This window comes from Geotrypetes seraphini, chromosome 1 (assembly GCF_902459505.1).
Source record: "Geotrypetes seraphini chromosome 1, aGeoSer1.1, whole genome shotgun sequence".
Taxonomy (NCBI): Eukaryota; Metazoa; Chordata; class Amphibia; order Gymnophiona; family Dermophiidae; genus Geotrypetes; species Geotrypetes seraphini.
Genome location: NC_047084.1, coordinates 94,089,440 through 94,111,002, shown reverse-complemented (window position 1 = coordinate 94,111,002; position 21,563 = coordinate 94,089,440). Strand labels below are relative to the sequence as shown.

General features: G+C 43.7%; 1 protein-coding gene across 3 annotated transcripts in view; it reads left to right on the top strand.

The window, feature by feature from the left end:
* The window catches only part of SIGLEC15 (sialic acid binding Ig like lectin 15), a 191,843-nt gene that overhangs the window by 154,729 nt on the left and 15,551 nt on the right, over window positions 1-21,563 (top strand). For all 3 annotated transcript variants that reach the window (XM_033935251.1, XM_033935261.1, XM_033935247.1), the window contains exon 2: window positions 8,275-8,658. In XM_033935251.1, the coding sequence (XP_033791142.1) occupies window positions 8,430-8,658 (229 nt within the window). In that variant the 5' untranslated portion in view covers window positions 8,275-8,429. The remainder of the gene's footprint in view (window positions 1-8,274; window positions 8,659-21,563) is intronic.

Genomic DNA, 21,563 nt, shown 5'->3' with positions numbered 1-21,563 from the left:
ACGCATGCATGTTATCCTATGGACACGTGAGCAGTTAGCGCACGCGTTGATTTAACGTGCGCTAAAACACTGAGCACACCGTAGTAAAAGAGGGCCTTAGATGGAACTGCCCCAACATTGCCGGTTGGGCTGAGGACTTTTCAGCGGCCCTTTGTAGGCCTTCTAGACCAGTGGTCTCAATCTCAAACCCTTTGCAGGGCCACATTTTGGATTTGTCGGTACTCGGAGGGCCGCAGAAAAAATAGTTAATGTCTTATTAAGGAAATGACAATTTTGCATGAGGTAAAACTCTTTATAGTTGATAAATCTTTCCTTTTGGCTAAGTCTTAATAATAATATTGTCATTTATAGCTAAAGAAACATATGATCAAGAAAGTTTTATTTTACTTTTGTGATTATGATTAACATACCGAGGGCCTCAAAATAGTACCTGGTGGGCCGCATGTGGCCCCCGGGCCCCAAGTTTGAGACCACTGCTCTAGACAAAGAGCAACAGGTCAATGGAACATCATAGAAATCTACAATGGAATGGCTCCTTTCCATTTCGCTTTTCCTTCCATAATGCTTCTCTTCCCAGCCCACCTAGCATTGTTTTTCTTACCTTTCACTCCATCCCATATCTCTCCTCTCTGCATTTCTTCCATCCATCAGAACATCTCGCATGTTTTTCTATTTCTTGCTTTTCTTTCACTCAGCACTGGTTGCCTGTCCCACACAGGGTAACTTATCAAATCGCCCTTCTGACATTTAAAACTTTGCAGAACAATATACCAGCATTTATAGACAGACTTTTGATCCCAAATGACCCTCCGAGAGCTTTAAGATCTATTTCTCAATACAATCTTAACATTCCATCTTTAAAAATAATTGGTACACGTCGTACCTCAATCTTTTCTGTGACAGCCCCTATGATCTGGAATACTCTTCCTTTACACTTAAAAATGGAAAAAAAACTTAAAAAATTTTAAAAGCAATTTAAAGTGCTTTCTTTTTAAAGATGCTTTTAATTGATCAATTATATTTTAGTAATTAACCTATTCTTGTTTTTTACATTTCTTTTCCCAATCCCCTTTTGTGTTTACCTTAAATGTTTCTCACATTTTCTATATCGATTGTATTTCTCCCCCTCTTCCTATTCGTGTTTACGGGCCTTTTGGTCCGTTTTTACCTAGTATGTAATTGTTGTCAGTCTTGTAGTTTTTATTATAGAAATGTATGTTTTACTTGTTAAATTTTTGTTTAAATGTTAATTTTAAATCTTGTTCAACGCTTTGTAGTTTTGAAAAAGCGTTTAATCAAAAATCTGAATAAACAATAAACAACAATAAACAATCATTTTTCCATCAGCTCATCTGAGCTTCTCCCCTATCTCACTTGCACCCAGTTAACTTTCTTTCTTTTTTTAAATATCTTTATTCGTTTTAAAGCCAAAAATAAGTGCAACATAATATACAGACATTTTACACTTTAACAGCACTTAAATTCTATCAAATTCTATCATCCCCTCTTTCTACATATACAACAATTGCACTCAAATTAAAAGTATCTCCCCAAGTTAACTCTCTTATATTCCCTCCATATACCTTATTCCATTAGAAAACATGATTATAGAAACCATGGAACAAAAATAAAATCTAAATTAGATAAATAAAATGCATTAAATAAATATTAATGATGATCACAAGAATAAGAACTGAAAATAAATGAGCTTTGACCAGTTTCCAGAATCACAGGACATTTGACTTCACTTTTAATTCATAAGGAATTTACTTCCACTGCAAAGTTTTGCCTCACTGCTGCTCCTATTAAGGGATGGATGGAACTTCCCCCCACTCCCTTGCCTCAGTAGCATTCCCAGTCCTGACTGGCACAGAAAGCAGTGCCTGGTCCTAGAATCGTACCCAGATCCTCCGCTTGGGCTTAACACAGGCCTGACCCCAGAAATGTATTCCATTGGTTAAACAAATTCATCACCCTGTCTGGAGAAAGAAAACAAAGTGCATGGTAATCTTTAGCGCGTGCTAAAGCGATTATTACGTGCTAAATCGGTTAGCATGCCTTAGTAAAAGGACCCCAATGGGCACCTTAGCATTTAGCACTAAATCAATTAACGCGTGCTAAATCGGTTAGCACGCCAGTAAAAGAACCCCAATGGGCACCTTAGTATTTAGCACTAAATCGATTAACGCATGCTAAATCAGTTAGTACTTCTTAGTAAAAGGACCCCAATGGCACCTTAGCATTTAGCACTAAATCCATTAACGCGTGCTAAATCGGTTAGCACTTCTTAGTAAAAGGACCCCAATGGGCACCTTAGCATTTAGCACTAAATCCATTAACGCGTGCTAAATTGGTTAGAACGCCTTAGTAAAAGGATCCCAATGGGCACCTTAGCATTTAGCACTAAATCGATTAACGCACGTTAAATCGGTTAGCACGCCTTAGTAAAAGGACCCCAATGGGCACCTTAGCATTTAGCACTAAATCGATTAATGCGTGCTAAATCAGTTAGCACGCCTTAGTAAAAGGACCCCAATGGGAACCTTAGCATTTAGCACTAAATCCATTAACGCGTGCTAAATCGGTTAGCACGCCTTAATGAAAGGAACCCAATGGGCACCTTAACATTTAGCACTAAGTCCATTAACGCGTGCTAAATCGGTTAGCACGCCTTAGTAAAAGGACCCCAATGGACACCTTAACATTTAGCACTAAATCCATTAACGCATGCTAAATTGATTAGCACGCCTTAGTAAGAGGATCTCAATGGGCACCTTAGCATTTAGCACTAAATCGATTAACGCACGTTAAATCGGTTAGCACGCCTTAGTAAAAGGACCCCAATGGGCACCTTAGCATTTAGCGCTAAATCGATTAACGCATGCTAAATCAGTTAGCATGCCTTAGTAAAAGGAACCCAATGGGAACCTTTGCATTTAGCACTAAATCCATTAACGCGTGCTAAATCGGTTAGCACGCCTTAGTAAAAGGACCCCAATGGGCACCTTAACATTTAGCGCTAAATCCATTAACGCGTGCTAAATCGGTTAGCACTTCTTAGTAAAAGGACCCCAATGGGCACCTTAGCATTTAGCACTAAATCCATTAACGCGTGCTAAATTGGTTAGAACGCCTTAGTAAAAGGATCCCAATGGGCACCTTAGCATTTAGCACTAAATCGATTAACGCACGTTAAATCGGTTAGCACGCCTTAGTAAAAGGACCCCAATGGGCACCTTAGCATTTAGCACTAAATCGATTAATGCGTGCTAAATCAGTTAGCACGCCTTAGTAAAAGGACCCCAATGGGAACCTTAGCATTTAGCACTAAATCCATTAATGCGTGCTAAATCGGTTAGCACGCCTTAGTGAAAGGACCCCAATGGACACCTTAACATTTAGCACTAAATCCATTAACGCGTGCTAAATCGGTTAGCATGCCTTAGTAAAAGGACCCCAATGGGCACCTTAGCAATTAGCGCTAAATCGATTAACGCATGCTAAATCAGTTAGCACGCCTTAGTAAAAGGAACCCAATGGGAACCTTTGCATTTAGCACTAAATCGATTAATGCGTGCTAAATCAGTTAGCACGCATTAGTAAAAGGACCCCAATGGGAACCTTAGCATTTAGCACTAAATCCATTAACGCGTGCTAAATCGGTTAGCACGCCTTAGTAAAAGGACCCCAATGGACACCTTAACATTTAGCACTAAATCCATTAATGCATGCTAAATTGATTAGCACGCCTTAGTAAGAGGACCTCAATGGGCACCTTAGCATTTAGCACTAAATCGATTAACGCACGTTAAATCGGTTAGCACGCCTTAGTAAAAGGACCCCAATGGGCACCTTAGCATTTAGCGCTAAATCGATTAACGCATGCTAAATCAGTTAGCACGCCTTAGTAAAAGGAACCCAATGGGAAGCTTTGCATTTAGCACTAAATCGATTAATGCGTGCTAAATCAGTTAGCACGCATTAGTAAAAGGACCCCAATGGGAACCTTAGCATTTAGCACTAAATCCATTAACGCGTGCTAAATCGGTTAGCACGCCTTAGTAAAAGGACCCCAATGGGCACCTTAGCATTTAGCGCTAAATCCATTAACGCGTGCTAAATTGGTTAGAACGCCTTAGTAAAAGGATCCCAATGGGCACCTTAGCATTTAGCACTAAATCGATTAAAGCACGTTAAATCGGTTAGCACACCTTAGTAAAAGGACCCCAATGGGCACCTTAGCATTTAGCACTAAATCGATTAATGCGTGCTAAATCAGTTAGCACGCCTTAGTAAAAGGACCCCAATGGGAACCTTAGCATTTAGCACTAAATCCATTAACGCGTGCTAAATCGGTTAGCACGCCTTAGTGAAAGGACCCCAATGGGCACCTTAACATTTAGCACTAAATCCATTAACGCGTGCTAAATCGGTTAGCACGCCTTAGTAAAAGGACCCCAATGGGCACCTTAGCATTTAGCGCTAAATCGATTAACGCATGCTAAATCAGTTAGCACGCCTTAGTAAAAGGAACCCAATGGGAACCTTTGCATTTAGCACTAAATCGATTAACGCGTGCTAAATCAGTTAGCACGCATTAGTAAAAGGACCCCAATGGGAACCTTAGCATTTAGCACTAAATCCATTAACGCGTGCTAAATCGGTTAGCACGCCTTAGTAAAAGGACCCCAATGGACACCTTAACATTTAGCACTAAATCCATTAACGCATGCTAAATTGATTAGCACACCTTAGTAAGAGGACCTCAATGGGCACCTTAGCATTTAGCACTAAATCGATTAACGCACGTTAAATCGGTTAGCACGCCTTAGTAAAAGGACCCCAATGGGCACCTTAGCATTTAGCGCTAAATCGATTAACGCAAGCTAAATCAGTTAGCACGCCTTAGTAAAAGGAACCCAATGGGAACCTTTGCATTTAGCACTAAATCGATTAATGCGTGCTAAATCAGTTAGCACGCATTAGTAAAAGGACCCCAATGGGAACCTTAGCATTTAGCACTAAATCCATTAACGCGTGCTAAATCGGTTAGCACGCCTTAGTAAAAGGACCCCAATGGGCACCTTAACATTTAGCGCTAAATCCATTAACGCGTGCTAAATCGGTTAGCACTTCTTAGTAAAAGGACCCCAATGGGCACCTTAGCATTTAGCACTAAATCCATTAACGCGTGCTAAATTGGTTAGAACGCCTTAGTAAAAGGATCCCAATGGGCACCTTAGCATTTAGCACTAAATCGATTAATGCGTGCTAAATCAGTTAGCACGCCTTAGTAAAAGGACCCCAATGGGAACCTTAGCATTTAGCACTAAATCCATTAACGCGTGCTAAATCGGTTAGCACGCCTTAGTGAAAGGACCCCAATGGGCACCTTAACATTTAGCGCTAAATCCATTAACGCGTGCTAAATCGGTTAGCACTTCTTAGTAAAAGGACCCCAATGGGCACCTTAGCATTTAGCACTAAATCCATTAACGCGTGCTAAATCGGTTAGCACGCCTTAATGAAAGGACCCCAATGGGCACCTTAACATTTAGCACTAAATCCATTAACGCGTGCTAAATCGGTTAGCACGCCTTAGTAAAAGGACCCCAATGGGCACCTTAACATTTAGCACTAAATCCATTAACGCGTGCTAAATTGCTTAGAACGCCTTAGTAAAAGGATCCCAATGGGCACCTTAGCATTTAGCACTAAATCGATTAACGCACGTTAAATCGGTTAGCATGCCTTAGTAAAAGGACCCCAATGGGCACCTTAGCATTTAGCACTAAATCGATTAATGCGTGCTAAATCAGTTAGCACGCCTTAGTAAAAGGACCCCAATGGGAACCTTAGCATTTAGCACTAAATCCATTAACGCGTGCTAAATCGGTTAGCACGCCTTAATGAAAGGAACCCAATGGGCACCTTAGCATTTAGCACTAAATCCATTAACGCGTGCTAAATCGGTTAGCACGCCTTAGTAAAAGGACCCCAATGGGAACCTTAGCATTTAGCACTAAATCCATTAACGCGTGCTAAATCGGTTAGCACGCCTTAGTAAAAGGACCCCAATGGGCACTTTAGCATTTAGCACTAAATCGATTAACGCATGTTAAATCGGTTAGCACGCCTTAGTAAAAGGACCCTAATGGGAACTTTAGCATTTAGCGCTAAATCGATTAACGCGTGCTAAATCAGTTAGCATGCCTTAGTAAAAGGACCCCAATGGGCACCTTAGCATTTAGTGCTAAATCGATTAACGCGTGCTAAATCAGTTAACACGCCTTAGTAAAAGGACCTCAATGGGCACCTTAGCATTTAGCGCTAAATCGATTAACACGTGCTAAATCAGTTAGCATACCTTAGTAAAAGGACCCCAATGGGCACCTTAGCATTTAGCACTAAATCGATTAACGCGTGCTAAATCAGTTAACACGCCTTAGTAAAAGGACCTCAATGGGCACCTTAGCATTTAGCGCTAAATCGATTAACACGTGCTAAATCAGTTAGCATACCTTAGTAAAAGGACCCCAATGGGCACCTTAGCATTTAGCACTAAATCGATTAACGCGTGCTAAATCAGTTAGCACGCCTTAGTAAAAGGACCCCAAAATGATTTGTACTTTACAAATAGTGAGTTATTATCCTTAATTATTCTTTCTTTCCTTCAAATTGTATTTCTCTTCACTATCCTATTGTTTCATGTAAGTAAAGTTATGTCATTAATAGTTTGTTAACTGGACCCCTTTTTAAATTTTTACTGTAAAACGCTTAGAATTTTTGATTAGCGTTTAATCAAATTTTTAATAAACTTGAAACTTGCATGGAATCCTGCAGAGGTAAATGTTTATATTACTAGTTACTACCTCTAGCACTAAATTCACTCTTGGTTTTCATCACTATACAAATATGTTTTACATTGCATCCTCCACATAAATGTATCTGAAAAGATTTACGGCTGTTGATAAGACACAGTAAAACACATTCCACAGAGGACAAGGGGTGTTGCCTTGTCAGCCCAGTACTAGTAAAACTGATTAATCTGGAAACTAGCAAAAGGCTGAGGAAGAAAGCTTGCTAGTTCTGTTGTAGAAATGTACCGTACATATTTCTTATGATTTCAAGAGGCTCAATGACAGCTTCAAGTCTGTGCAAATCATTTAAGTACTTTGAGAGATAAATTCCCAGGCACTGAGATTTCTGAGAATTACGGTAGAGGAATGAGCAGGAGGCTCAGAGCTCCCAGGCTTGGGTCTGCGTGCTGCTCCCGCTTGAATTTCGAAGACCAAAACAATAAGACTTGACGTGCCAAAATAAGAACATAAGAATAGCGAGACTTGACCTAAATGAGCAGAAAGACATTTTCAGATAAGAGGAAACATACATGTCCATTAATTAATGGCGGCCTTCCAAGCCACCAAACTAAACCCTTGGCTGGCCCAAATGGTCCTCAAAGCCCACAACTTCCTCGACTTCAGAAAAACACTTAAAACCCACCTATTCTGAGACCAAGACCCTTAAAGACTCATAATGCCCCTTCTTTAATCCTCCTCTTCCCTCCTACCGAAACTTCTCCCCCCCCGGTCTCCCTCCTATCCCCCCTTCTTCCTCCTTGCTGTTCGCAATTCTATGATCAGTTTGGCATGTAACCTCTTGTAATTTGTTCTAACCAATGTGAACCGCCTAGAACTCTTCTGGGTATGGCGGTATACAAAAATAAAGTTATTATTATTATTATTATTATATACGATCTATATGACTCACTTAACAATTCATATATCAGTTTCTTAGATCATCGGAATTTAGCGCAGTAATCCTTCACATTTTGTTTGGAAAGCTGCTGAAATCGTCATCGATCCTTATTATAATTTATTCTGGTTTTCTATTATGTTCTATTTATTATAATACTTCAATAATTTAAAGACACTTTTAAGACACTTATCTTTCTTCACTGAAGCTCTGTCGGCCGGGGACTTCTACCGACATGTTTCGCCGTTCAGGCGTGATCAAGGCTGTCCCCCATAAAGTCTGTTTGCTTCTTTTTGCTTTTCTTTTGTCAAAAGCAACAAAGAGACTTGATGGGAGACAGCCTTGATCAAGCCTGAACGGCGAAACATGTCGGCAGAAGTCCCCGGCCGACAGAGCTTCAGTGAAGAAAGATAAGCACTTGGAAGTCATATGGATTGCACATAATAGAGAGATTGGGTTGTAATAACTGTGTGATCATATAGAAGGCATTAATTAATGAAAGTCGTTGTTTTCTCCTAGGTACAGAGGCAAGTAGTTGGTCCTTTCAGGTTGCACCCGATGTTACTGGAGAAGTTGGAAAACCTGCTGCTTTGCTCTGCACCTTCACACATCCTCACAAAAATTATAACGGCACCTTGACTGGTATCTGGAGAATTGGAGAACCGTACAACGGAATGGTGATCTTTAAGTGTGTGAGCCACAACAGTAACGATCTCTGTAAAACCACGGTCAGTTACGGGAACAAATACAAGCTGCTGGGGAATCCAAGGCATAACAACCTTTCGATCAAAATAGATAACTTGACGTGGAGCGACAGCGACAGATACTTCTGCCGCGTGGAACTTTCCACAGAGCACCACGATATGTACGAGACCAGAACCGGAACAAGGTTGCATTTAATAGGTAAGACCTGGTGAACTGATGAGGACGTGATACCGAGGGCTCCTTTTCTGAAGCTGCGTTAGCGGCTTTATCGCATGCGACTTTTTATCACGCGCTAACCCTCGTGCTAGCCAAAAAACTACCGCCTGCTTATATGCACGTTAAACCGCTAACGCAGCTTCGTAAAAGGAGCTCTGAGTGTGCAGTGTACGTGGAAATGCTCACACTGATGCTGTTTGCCTGAATATCCTACATAATAAAAGGTTAGTGGCACATGCGCTTTTAAAAAAGCGTGATTACTGCGGCAGTGGTGTGTGATCCGTGGCCATGTTCCATTTTAGAACCCGGCCAATGATCACTCTGGCCACGCCCCTCCTCCTGCCCTCACCAACCTGAAGGAAGCTCAGCAGACCTCCCGCCCTCACCTCACCAAGCTGGAACCATACCTCCCGCCCTCGCTCACCGCTGCTGTCGCTGCCGCTGATCCTCCTCTTCGGGCCAGCCTGCGATTGTGGCCGGCTTTGGCAGGCCTCGCGGGCTGCTTTCCGGCCTCGGTGGCACGTTCCCTCTGACACCGGCCACCACGATTGCGGCCTGCTTTGAAGAGGAGCAGGCCAGGTAAGCAGGGGGATTAATTCAGGGGGCCAGAGGGAGAGGGAAAGGGGCCATGGAGAGATAGGGAGAGGGAAAGAGGGCTTCTTTGGGGGGAGGTGTGCTGGGGGCAGACAGTTTTACTCTGGGGGGAAGACAGAAGGGCCCATGGAGAGACAGGGAGAAGGAAAGGGGGCTTCTTTGGGGGAGGGGTGTGCTGGGGGGAGGCAGAAGGGGCCATGGAGAGATAGGGAGAGGGAAAAGGGGCTGCTTTGGGGGGGGGAGGTGTGCTGGGGACAGACAGTTTTGCTCTGGGGCAGACAGAAGGGGCCATGGAGAGACAGGGAGAGGGGAAGGGGGCTGTTTTGGGGGAGGGGTGTGCTGGGGGGAGGCAGAAGGGGCCATGGAGAGATAGGGAGAGGGAAAGGGGGCTGCTTTGGGTGGGAGGTGTGTGCTGGGGACAGACAGCTTTGCGGGGGGGGGGGTGGAAGACAGAAGGACACAGACAGCAGCTAAGGAGAGAGAGATAAAGAAACACAGACAGACAGCACTCTATTCTAGCACCCGTTAATGTAACGGGCTTAAAGACTAGTTTCTAGATAATCCGCAAGCTCGGCTTTGCTTAAAATGCTTGTTTGTGTTTAAACCCATATACCGTTGCTAATGACTGGAGAGTCAGTTCAGAGTGGTTTGCATGAGCTTCTGTAAAGGTGATACAATACATGATGTTTTTGAAGGAAAAGTGTAGGACTTAAGCCTAGCTAAGTCTAGGGAAATGCTTTGGGGTCCTTTTATAAAGCTGTGATAAAAGTGGCCTTAATGTGCCATTATGCAGTTCTTTCCCTAGTTGCAAGTAGATGGCTCCTGTAGAAGCAACGCAACAGAACACCCCATTACATTACATTAGAGATTTCTATTCCGCCATTACCTGGTGGTTCAAGGCGGATTACAAAAGAGTTATAAACGGTGGGTTACAATGGAAGATCATTGGTGATTTCTAGAGAGGGTAAGGAGTAGCACAGGTGGTATCTGTGAGGCAAGAAGAAGGTGGGAGGAGGAAGGTGTTTGTGATGTTAAGACTGTTAGCTCCTGAAGAACCAATGAAATAGGATACCCCCTGTCACACTGCAAGTTGCAAGTCGACGGATCCTGAAGAACCAATGAAACGGGGCACTTCATTGAACCCTAGAGCAGGGTTGGGATAGCGCTCCATAGTGGTCATTCGTCAGTTGTAGTAACCTGAGGATTAGTAAAGCTTTCCTATTTGCTCCCCACACCTCCGGAATGAGATTAGTGACTTTAATTTAGCACTTATTATGTTTTTGTGCCAGCATTCTTGCACCTTTATGGTGGGATATTTAAGGGTCGCTAAGGGATGTTATAAGACTGAAGCTTAATATAAACGTTGGGTGTTGTACTAAGCATATTGCCGATTGAAACCATGGTCGTTAGTGCTAATAACTGAGGGCTCCCTTTTACTAATTACATTACATTACTGATTTCTATTCCGCCTCAACCTTGCAGGTAATTATTCATGTACTGTATATAAATATTATGAGTTGCTGTGGCAGACCGTAAATTCTGTGTTTAGATATTATAATAATAACTTTATTTTGTATACCGAGTTTGTATCTGTAAAGCTGTTGTGATATCTCTTATTAGAGGGCAGTTGTATACTGGAGGGATTATGGCATGATACCTCCTTAATCCAACCCAGTTGTTGCTGACTCCCTCCTTTAACCCTGACAGGGAAGCCAGAAAGGAAAACCAGGCTCTAAGTCAGTTACAGATATTATAAGAACATATGAATTGCCATATTGGGACAGACCAAAAGTCTATCAAGCCCAGTATCCCGTTTCCAACAGTGGCCAACCCAGGTCCCAAATACCAGGTAGAAACCCAAAGAGTACCAACATTGCAAAGCTGAGATTGTGATGTCATAATGCCTCCTTCCACCAATGCCTAAGAGACAAACTCATCAGTGATGTCACAATGGCTTGATTGTTCTATACTTGACTCACATAAGAACATAAGAGCTGCCGTACTGGGAAAGACTGAAGGTCCATCAAGCCCAGTATCCTGTTTCCAACAGTAGCCATCCCAGGTCCCAAGGAACAAAACAGCAAGCAGTTAAGAGGAGTAGCCTAGTGGTTAATGTAGTGGACGGTAATCAAAGGGGTTTAAGTTCAAATCCCGCTGGAACTCAGGAATTTTTTTTTCCGGATCTCCCTCCAGAAACAGAAAAATACTTACTGTGCCTAAAGATATGACACCTGCAAGCCTGAAGGTTATTGAATTAGTATACATTCAGATAGTGTAAGATATTTTTTCTGTTCCTGGAAGGATCACATTCACAGACACACACACAAAAAGAGTTGCAGTGGAGTTTGGGCCTAAGTTCATTGATATATGGTTCACGGCACTAACCACTAGGCTATTCCTCTAATCCAGGGGTGCCCACACTTTTTGGGCTTGCGAGCTACTTTTAAAATGACCAAGTCAAAATGATCTACCAACAATAAAATTTTTAAAAACACAAAGCACACTGTACGCAGAGAAATGTTAATTATCATTTATATTCTGGGGTTTTTTTCAAAGAGATCAAGGCAGATGACTTTATGCAATGTCACTTCAGTAACAACCATACAAAAATAGACAATAGCGGGTTTTAGCGCAGGGAGCTGCGCTGAATGCCCTGCGATGCTCTCAATGCTCATAGGCTCCCTGCGCTAAAAAACACTATTGTGGTTTAGTAAAAGGGGGCCATAGTGCAAAATATAGACTGCAGATTTAAATTCTCAAAATGGCCAAATTTTGATCACTAAATTGAAAATAAAATCATTTTTATTACCTTTGTTGTCTGGACATTATTCAAATCTTGTTGGTCTCAGGCTCTGGTTGTCTTCTGATAACTCACTTGCCAGGGTCTCCTGCCCATTTGTTGTTTTCTTCTTTCACCATGCTAACCATCCATCTTCCATCTCTGTCCAACCCTTCTGTTTCCCTTCCCTTCCCCCAAGTCTGGCATCTTTTCTTTTTTTCATCACGATCCACAGATCCACCTGTTCTCAACTACCCTTTCATCCTTCATCTCTCCCTCCTTCCCCACCCCCCAGGGTCCACCATCTCTCCCTTTCTCTTCCCAATTACCTTCCTATCCAGTATCTCTAGTCCTCCCTCCATACCATCCCTTGTTTCCAACTTCTTCCCTGTCTGTTCCTTCCCTCCCTAAATTCCATTGTCCACCATCTCTCTCCCTCTCCTCTATTTTTAAGACCCATTATTTCTTTTCCCCAAAGTCCGGCATATGTACGTCTCTTTGAACCCCTTCTCTCCCTCCCTCCATGTACTTCTACACCAGGGCCCCCAGAAAAAGAAATGTACATGTGTTTCACTTTACACCCCCCTCCCCCGAAGGCCTGACCCCCCCTTGAAGGTCTGCACATTCCCCCCCAAAGGTTGACTCCCCCCCTGAAGGCCTGCACTACCCCTTGAAGGACTGCACCCCCCCTGCACCCCCCCCTCCCGAAGGCCTGCCCTCCCCACATCCATTTACCTAATTCCAGCAGAGAGCAGTCTGCAGAGAGGATCGCTGGTACTTTAGCGATCCTTGCAGGTTGCCATAGGCCTCAGGAGCTGTCTTCCCTCTGCCCCAATCCTGTCTCTGACTCAGAGGAGGGGCAGGACCAGGCAAAGGGAAGACCTGAGGCCTATGGCAACCTGCAAGAATTGCTAAAGTACCACCTGCCACCGGCTGTCTCCCATTCGTCCCCTTTGGAGATCCCACAGGAACAAGGAAGTTAAATTAATAGAATACTTAGGCACAGGAAAACAAAGAAATGCAGAAGAGACATACCTCCAAGAACTGCCCCATGTGTCACAATGCTCATTAGTGGAACTGAATAAAAGACAAGTACAATGGATTTAGAAGGGGTGCATAGCCGGCCAGGTCCGGGTCATCCTGCCCTTCCTTTCCCCCAGTCCGCGCTCGGGGCTCGCGCCTGCCTGGTCCCGCACCGACGCTCGAATGGTGCCGTCAATTCCCGTGAGTCTGGCGATAACCAACAGCACCATTTGGGCGGCGGTACAGGACCAGGCAGGTGCGAGCTCCGAGCGCGGACCGGGGGAAAGGAAGGGCAGGAGGACCGGACGGCTGTGCATCCCTCCAAGCCGTGCACCCGGGGCGGGGGCGGACGGCCCCCCCCCGGTACGCCACTGATTGGGAGGCTGATTTTGGGGGTTTTAAAATTGTATATCGGGCAGCACTAGGCCTCGGCTCTTACCTCAATCATTACAGGCGCTTCTATTTCTTGTGGTGCGCTGAGCTCCATCCCCCACTGACCCTTCACCCCGCCCTTCCAGCACTCTGATTGGCCGGCGTTCTTCAAGAGGCGGGCCAATCAGGATGGGAAAAAAAAGAAGGGAAGAAGGGAACCCGCTCTGCGATCGACTGGGGTCGCCTGAGCGAACGACCTGTCGATCACGATCGACGTGTTGGGCACCCCTGCTCTAATCTATAAGGATGTCTATGTGGCCATTTTAATAAGAATACTGCCAGACAGATGTCTGTGTCTTCTTCCTCTCCCCTACCCCTAAAAACTTCAGTCTCCAATGTGAAGAAGTCCTTTTCACGTATTTTTGAACAGGAAAGCAGGACGATTTTCTTGTTCAAAAGTTGCTGTGAGAGGTATACATTTGTTTTGGATGTTATGACCAGGACATTCCAATTCCGACTTGGACATTCTCTTGACAATGCCATGTATACAAAAAAAAAAAAAAAAAGTATGGTGGAAGGATTTAGGAGATCAAAACCCAATGGTGAAAAGCTTAAGAAGAACAAATTTCTCAGAGCGATGAATGATGTGACTGGGAAATTATGATATCCAGATTGTACAGAGCACAAAGTTACATAATTCAGAAGTGTTAACAATAGACCATATTAATAGTTGTGAGAGTAAGAACTTAAGAATTGCCGCTGCTGGATCAGACCAGTGGTCCATCGTGCCCAGAAGTCTGCTCCCGCGGCGGCCCTTAGGTCAAAGACCAGTGGCCTAACTGAGACTAGCCTTACCTGCGTACGTTCTGATTCAGCAGGAACTTGTCTAACTTTGTCTTGAATCCCTAGAGGATGTTTTCCCCTATAACAGCCTCCGGAAGAGCGTTCCAGTTTTCTACCACTCTCTGGGTGAAGAACTTCCTTACGTTTGTACGGAATCTATCACCTTTTAACTTTAGAGAGTGCCCTCTCATTCTCTCTACCTTGGAGAGGGTGAACAAACTGTCTTTATCTACTAAGTCTGTTCCCTTCATTATCTTGAATGTTGAATGTAAAATGGAAGATGACTTGTTTTGGAGACCCTCAGAGAGCTGTTTCCTACTCACATATTTTCTAAGTTGTCCATTCCACCGTACAGCTTTCACGTTACAGAAAGCTATGTTGTAAGTGCTGGTTATGGCTTCATTCAGGGGATGTTTGCTATTCATAGTCACAGAGGAGAAACAAAAGAGTCTTTTGGAAGAAACTGGCTTGCCTCACTGGGAAATAATATCCAAGGCATCCATTTAACAAAGTGCCTCATGAGAAACTCCTGAGGAAATTAAAGTAATGGGATGGTAGGCAATGAACTTTTGTGGTTTGGGAATGGGTTAAAAGAAAACAGAGAGCAAGGTTAAACGATCAATTTTTTTCAATGGAGAAAGGTGAATCTGTACTGAGACCACAGCTTTTTAATTATAGATAAAATGCCACAGCATGAATGATAGAAGGCTGCAAGCAGCGTGACCACATTACACCCTTCCAGCAAAAACTAAACTGGCTACCAGTACCTTACAGGGCTAAATTTAAAACTTTTTGATATTCATGGTCCTCAGACAAAATGGTCCAGAATACATAAAGAATAAGCTAAGGATACTAGGTTGCAAAGGGAGAGGTATGGCCAGTAGGAAATAAAAGGAGGTATTGATGCCCTTGTATAAGACTTTGGTGAGACCTCATTTAGAATATTGTGTACAATTCTGGAGGCCGCACCTTCCAAAAGATATAAAAAGGATGGAGTCTATCAAGAGGAAGGCTACTAAAATGGCGCGTGGTCTTCGTGATGAGGCGTATGGGGAAAGACTTAAAGATCTCAATCTGTATACTTTGGAGGAAAGGCGGGAGAGGCGTGATATGATAGAGACGTTTAAATACTTACATAATGTAGATGTGCATGAGTCAAGTCTCTTTCATTTCAAAGGAAACTCTGCAATGAGAGGGCATAGGATGAAATTAAGAGGCAATAGGCTCCAGAGTAATCTAAGAAAATACTTCACAGAAAGGGTGGTGGATGCATGGAACAGTCTCCCGGAAGAGGTGGTGGAGACAGAGACTGTGTCTGAATTCAAGAGGGCCTGGGATAGGCACGTGGGATCTCTCGGAGAGAGAAAGAGATAATGATTACTGCAGATGGGCAGAATAGATGGGCCATTTGGCCTTTATCTGCCATCATGTTTCTATGTATTTATCTTTGAGACCTCTAAGGTCCGCTCAAGGAGCATCACTATCTCTACCCTAATCAAAATATATTGTATGATGTGATACCCACCAGCGAGCCTTCTCAGTAGTCCCCATGCTCTAGAATTTTCTCCCAGAGAGGTTACGTCTAATTTCAGGAAGCAGGTGAAAGCCTGGCTCTTCACCCAAGCCTTTAATACATAGGGTGGTTGACGATACACTTATTCTGCACCAGGACCAGCTTGCCTGAGTTTAACCTTCCATCTTTGAATTCCAAAGGACTCTTTACGAAGGGGTGCTGAAAAGTTCTCCGTCAAACCAACTTTCCAAATTCTAAGCATTATGTTGCCACTGTAGCTGAAAAGTGTTATTTTATTTTACAAAGTGCCAATTTGTTGAATTGTAATGCTATGTTTTAACGTTGTTTCAGATCATTGATTGAACCATATCAATGAAAAGTATAGAATTTTCAAGTGTGGAACTCCAAACCATCATGATGAAGTTCCTATTCTTCCAGAAGAAAACTCCAAAGGAAATCCATAAATGTATGTTGCAAACATTGAGTGATAGATGCCCATCATACTTCACAGTGAAGACCTGGTGTGCAAACCCGGAGATGCAGCAAGGTCTGGAAGGCCTCAAAGGGTATCAACTCCTCAAATTGTTGACAATGTCTCTGACCTGATTTTGGCATATCGGCAAATATCGGCTGAAACAATTGCTGAGACACTACAGATATCCAGGGAACTTGTTGGGCGTTTAATCTATGAGCAGCTGGGAATGCAAAAGCCGTGAGCCAAGTGAGTGCCCAAATGTATGAATGCTGATGAAAATCAACGTTGAGTGGACACTTCCAAGTTGATTTTACAGCATTTTCAGTGAGCTGGTGCCAATTTTTTGGAACAACTGGTTACTGTTGAAATATGGTTACACCACTAAGATCCTGAGACAAAGCAACAGTCCATGCAATAGAGGCACTCAGGTTCTCCAAGGCCAAAGAAATTCAAGCACACAACAGCTGCGCCCTCCATCCCTCCCCCCCCCAAAAAAAAAGCCCAAGCCTGCAGCTTTTTTTTCTCCCCTTCTGCCCAGCTGATGGCAATTCAGGAGCCATGATCAGCAGAGGGGAGAGCGGTATCTGCCTGCTCAGCTGAATGTCAGCTTCCCATGCCAGCTCCAGAGCTGTAATCAGCTGATCAGGCTTTTCCCTGCCAGCTCTGGAGCAGGAGCTGGCAGGGGAGGCTCTGATCAGCTGATCGTGGCTCCAGAGCCAGCAGGAGAAGCCACGAATCAGTTGAGCTGACAACCGTTGCTCCCCCCTCCATCAGCTCTCAGGTGATCGCAGCTCTGGAGCTGCCATCAGCTGGGCAGAGGGGGAGAACGGCAGCTGCAGGCAGGAGGAGGAGCTGTGCCTAGCTCTTCGGAGCAGGCGCCAAGCACAGTTCCTCCCCTCTTTTAATAGGTTACTCCACACAAATAGCATGCATATGATTTGCATGCTAGTTGTGCGAGCATATCCTGATAAAAGTAAATTGCTCCCAATCTGGTATTCTATACCAGGCTGATGGAGCTGTGTACATCTGGGCCTAAGTACTGAGCCCAGATTAACCTGCGTAGAACTGCATTTGGTGCAAATTTTTCCTGGCTCCTAATTTTGAACACCATTTATAAAATCTTTAAGAATCAAAATACTAGGAACTAGATTCACTAAACAGGGTCGATAAGACTGCGTTGGTCTGCTCCGTTCCGATTTGTGGCTGATCCCATAAGAGCTACAGATGCACAAAAAATTTTGCATGCAAATTATTTGACAGAGGTTTGTCGTAATCCTCATCTCTCCCATCCCTTCAATCATAAGAACATAAGAATAGCCTTACTGGATCAGACCAATGGTCCATCAAGCCAAATAGCCCATTCTCACGGTGGCCAGTCCAGGTCACTAATACCTGACCTAAACCCAAGGAGTAGCAATATTCCATGCTACCAATACAGGGCAGGCAATGACTTCCCCCATTCTTTCTCAATAACAGACTATGGACTTTTCCTCCATGAATTTGTCCAAACCTTTCTTAAAACCAGCTACGCAGCTCTCACACATGCAAAGAGCCTTAGGCCTCTCCCCATGTATCACATGATGCACCAGGGAGGAGAAGGCCCACCATTTTGGTCTGGCAGGCCTCGGAGCAGGAGGGAGCATCTCTCCTCCTGCACCCAACGTCTTACAAAGGTACGGGGAGGGGAGAGGTTCAGAGGAGCATCCAGTGGCAGGAGGGAGTGGGCATCCTACCTGCCTTTTTTGAGGAGGAAGGGGGAGGGTAAGAGATGTTTTGGGGGCACCTGGTGTGGGGAGGGGGCACTCCGTTGGCAGGAGGGAGTGGGCATCCCTCCTGCCAATTTTTTCTTGCACTGGGGAGGGCAGAGCCGGGGCCGTCCAAAATCCGGACAAAGTGCTGGGTTTTCTAAATCCATCCAGACACCCAGACAATCCTCTAAAAAGATTGTCTAAAAATCCGGACATCTGGTAGCCCTAAGGTGGTTAATATATTTAGGTACACTAGGTATTTTTCTAATTCTGGAGGTGACCTGTCAAATGCATGTACGACAATTGCGCCCTGACATTTGCGGCCAGACATTTGCATGCATGACAAATGCACGTACCCAATGGAAGGTCACCTGACAATTGCGTCCCGACAATTCCGCTCCCATGCCTTCCGTTTTGAGGGGATGGGGGAACCCCCACCCCACCCACTATACTCAAAAGATTCCTCCTTTCCAGTTTACAATTATGCTCCCTTCCCAAAAAAAAAACAATTCCGTTCCCATGCCTTCAATTTTGAGGGGGGGGGGGAACCCCCCAGTACACTTAAAAGAGTCTACAATTCCGCTCTCTTCCCAACAATTCCACTCCCTTTCAGTCATACGCGCACTTGTCGGGGCACTATTGTCAGGGTGTATTTGTCCTGCGCACTATTGTCGGTGTGCTGTTTTCTTGAGGGCTCACAATTAAGAAGAAAATAAGAGAGTTAAAGTAGAATTTGAACCTAGTTTCCTTGGTTTAAAGCCCATTGCACTAGCTTCCAGGCCAGGGGTAGGCAATTCCAGTCCTTGAGAGCCAGAGCCAGGTCAGGTTTTCAGGATATCCACCATGAATATGTACGAGATGGATTTCCATGCACTGCCTCCTTGAGATGCAAATCTATCTCATGCATATTTATTGTGGATATCCTGAAAACCTGACCTGGCTCTCGAGGACCGGAATTGCCTACCCCTGCTCTAGGCTACCCCTCAGCCCAGGGGTCTCAAAGTCCCTCCTTGAGGGCCGCAATCCAGTTGGGTTTTCAGGATTTCCCCAATGAATATATGCATAAGATCTATGTGCATGCACTGCTTTCAATGCATATTCATTGGGGAAATCCTGAAAACCCGACTGGATTGCGGCCCTCAAGGAGGGACTTTGAAATCCCTGCCTCAGACTTACTCCTTGATTTGCTAAGAATGGTCATAATACCTGAAGCTAACATAGTAACATAGTAGATGACGGCAGATAAAGACCCGAATGGTCCATCCAGTCTGCCCAACCTGATTCAATTTAAATTTTTTTTTTTTTTTTTTTCTTCTTAGCTATTTCTGGGCAAGAATCCAAAGCTTTACCCGGTACTATGCTTGGGTTCCAACTGCCGAAATCTCTGTTAAGACTTACTCTAGCCCATCTACACCCTCCCAGCCATTGAAGCCCACCCCTGCCCATCCTCCACCAAACGGCCATACACAGACACAGACCGTGCAAGTCTGCCCAGTAACTGGCCTAGTTCAATATTTAATATTATTTTCTGATTCTAAATCTTCTGTGTTCATCCCACGCTTCTTTGAACTCAGTCACAGTTTTACTCTCCACCACCTCTCTCGGGAGCACATTCCAGGCATCCACCACCCTCTCCTTAAAGTAGAATTTCCTAACATTGCCCCTGAATCTACCACCCCCTCAACCTCAAATTATGTCCTCTGGTTTTACCATTTTCCTTTCTCTGGAAAAGATTTTGTTCTACGTTAATACCCTTTAAGTATTTGAACGTCTGAATCATATCTCCCCTGTCTCTCCTTTCCTCTAGGGTATACATATTCAGGGCTTCCAGTCTCTCCTCATACGTCTTCTGGCGCAAGCCTCCTATCATTTTCGTCGCCCTCCTCTGGACCGCCTCAAGTCTTCTTACGTCTTTCGCCAGATACAGTCTCCAAAACTGAACACAATACTCCAAGTGGGGCCTCACCAATGACCTGTACAGGGGCATCAACACCTTCTTCCTTCTACTGACTACGCCTCTCTTTATACAGCCCAGAATCCTTCTGGCAGCAGCCACTGCCTTGTCACACTGTTTTTTCGCCTTTAGATCTTCGGACACTATCACCCCAAGGTCCCTCTCCCCGTCCGTGCATATCAGCTTCTCTCCTCCCAGCATATACGGTTCCTTCCTATTATTAATCCCCAAATGCATTACTCTGCATTTCTTTGCATTGAATTTTAGTTGCCAGGCATTAGACCATTCCTCTAACTTTTGCAGATCCTTTTTCATATTTTCCACTCCCTCTTCGGTGTCTACTCTGTTACAAATCTTGGTATCATCTGCAAAAAGGCACACTTTTCCTTCTAACCCTTCAGCAATGTCACTTACATACATATTGAACAGGATTGGCCCCAGCACCGAACCCTGAGGGACTCCACTAGTCACCTTTCCTTCCTTCGAGCGACTTCCATTAACCACCACCCTCTGGCGTCTGTCCGACAGCCAGTTTCTGACCCAGTTTCTGAAGCTGTAATACAACCCGGTGTCCCTTTTCAGGGAAGAGGGAGGGGGACAGCAACCACTGGGGGATTAATTCCTTACAGTGGTCAATTGCTCAGAGGACCCTTTTCTACCCTGGATGTGATTGAAACAGGTCTAAGTTAGGATGTCGTTCCTTTTAGGCTTAGATGTTTCTTCCTGGTTGGTAAAGCAGTGAAGTCATTTCAAGCTGGACTTCAGTCTTGACTGTTTGTTTTTATTTTTTCACTTTTTTTTTTAGTTTATGATATTTTATTTTTAAATCTCATTTATTGTTTTGCCACTTGGTTTTTGTTTCCTACTTTATTATTTAAATTTCATTTAAATTTCCCAAGAATTCTATAGTTTCAACGGTTCTCCCTTCTGCTTCTATTTCCTATCTCCCCTCTTTTTTTCAACCTTTCAAAGTCCTTTAGACCATTGTAGTCTTATTAGAATGTTTATTTTCTTATTTTTTCTCATCTATCTCTATTTTATTTTTTCATTACTCTACTAATTGTCATTTTTCTAGGTACTTTAGTTAGATTGTGAGCCTTCGGGACAGTAAGGGAATATCTAAGTACCTATTTTACTTATAATTTTAATGCACCCTATTGTCTATTTTTTCTGTAAACCGCTTAGAATCCTAACGGGGTTTAGCGTTATATAAGAAATAAATTACATTACATTATTGCTGTTGGACATCCTGATTTGGGGGTCCTCCCTAGTCCTGCCCACACAACTGATACCCTTGCTATTTAGACATATCCTTTTTCTGCATTTGGATATTTTAAGCATATGATGTCCATTTGAGCATTTGACACGGCCACAGGGAAGTTGAACTCCTGGATGAGTCCGCTGATTATTCAAGCCTATTCTTATCTTACATTTAGGAAATTATTGAAAATTCACCTATTTGATAAACAAGAATGTGGATATTTAAGAAGATATTTTGTATTAGCCTCTGTATTTTAAATGTACTTTTTATCTGACGCTGTATTTAATGGATGTAGTAGTTATAATAGTTGTGTTTTTTAAAATTG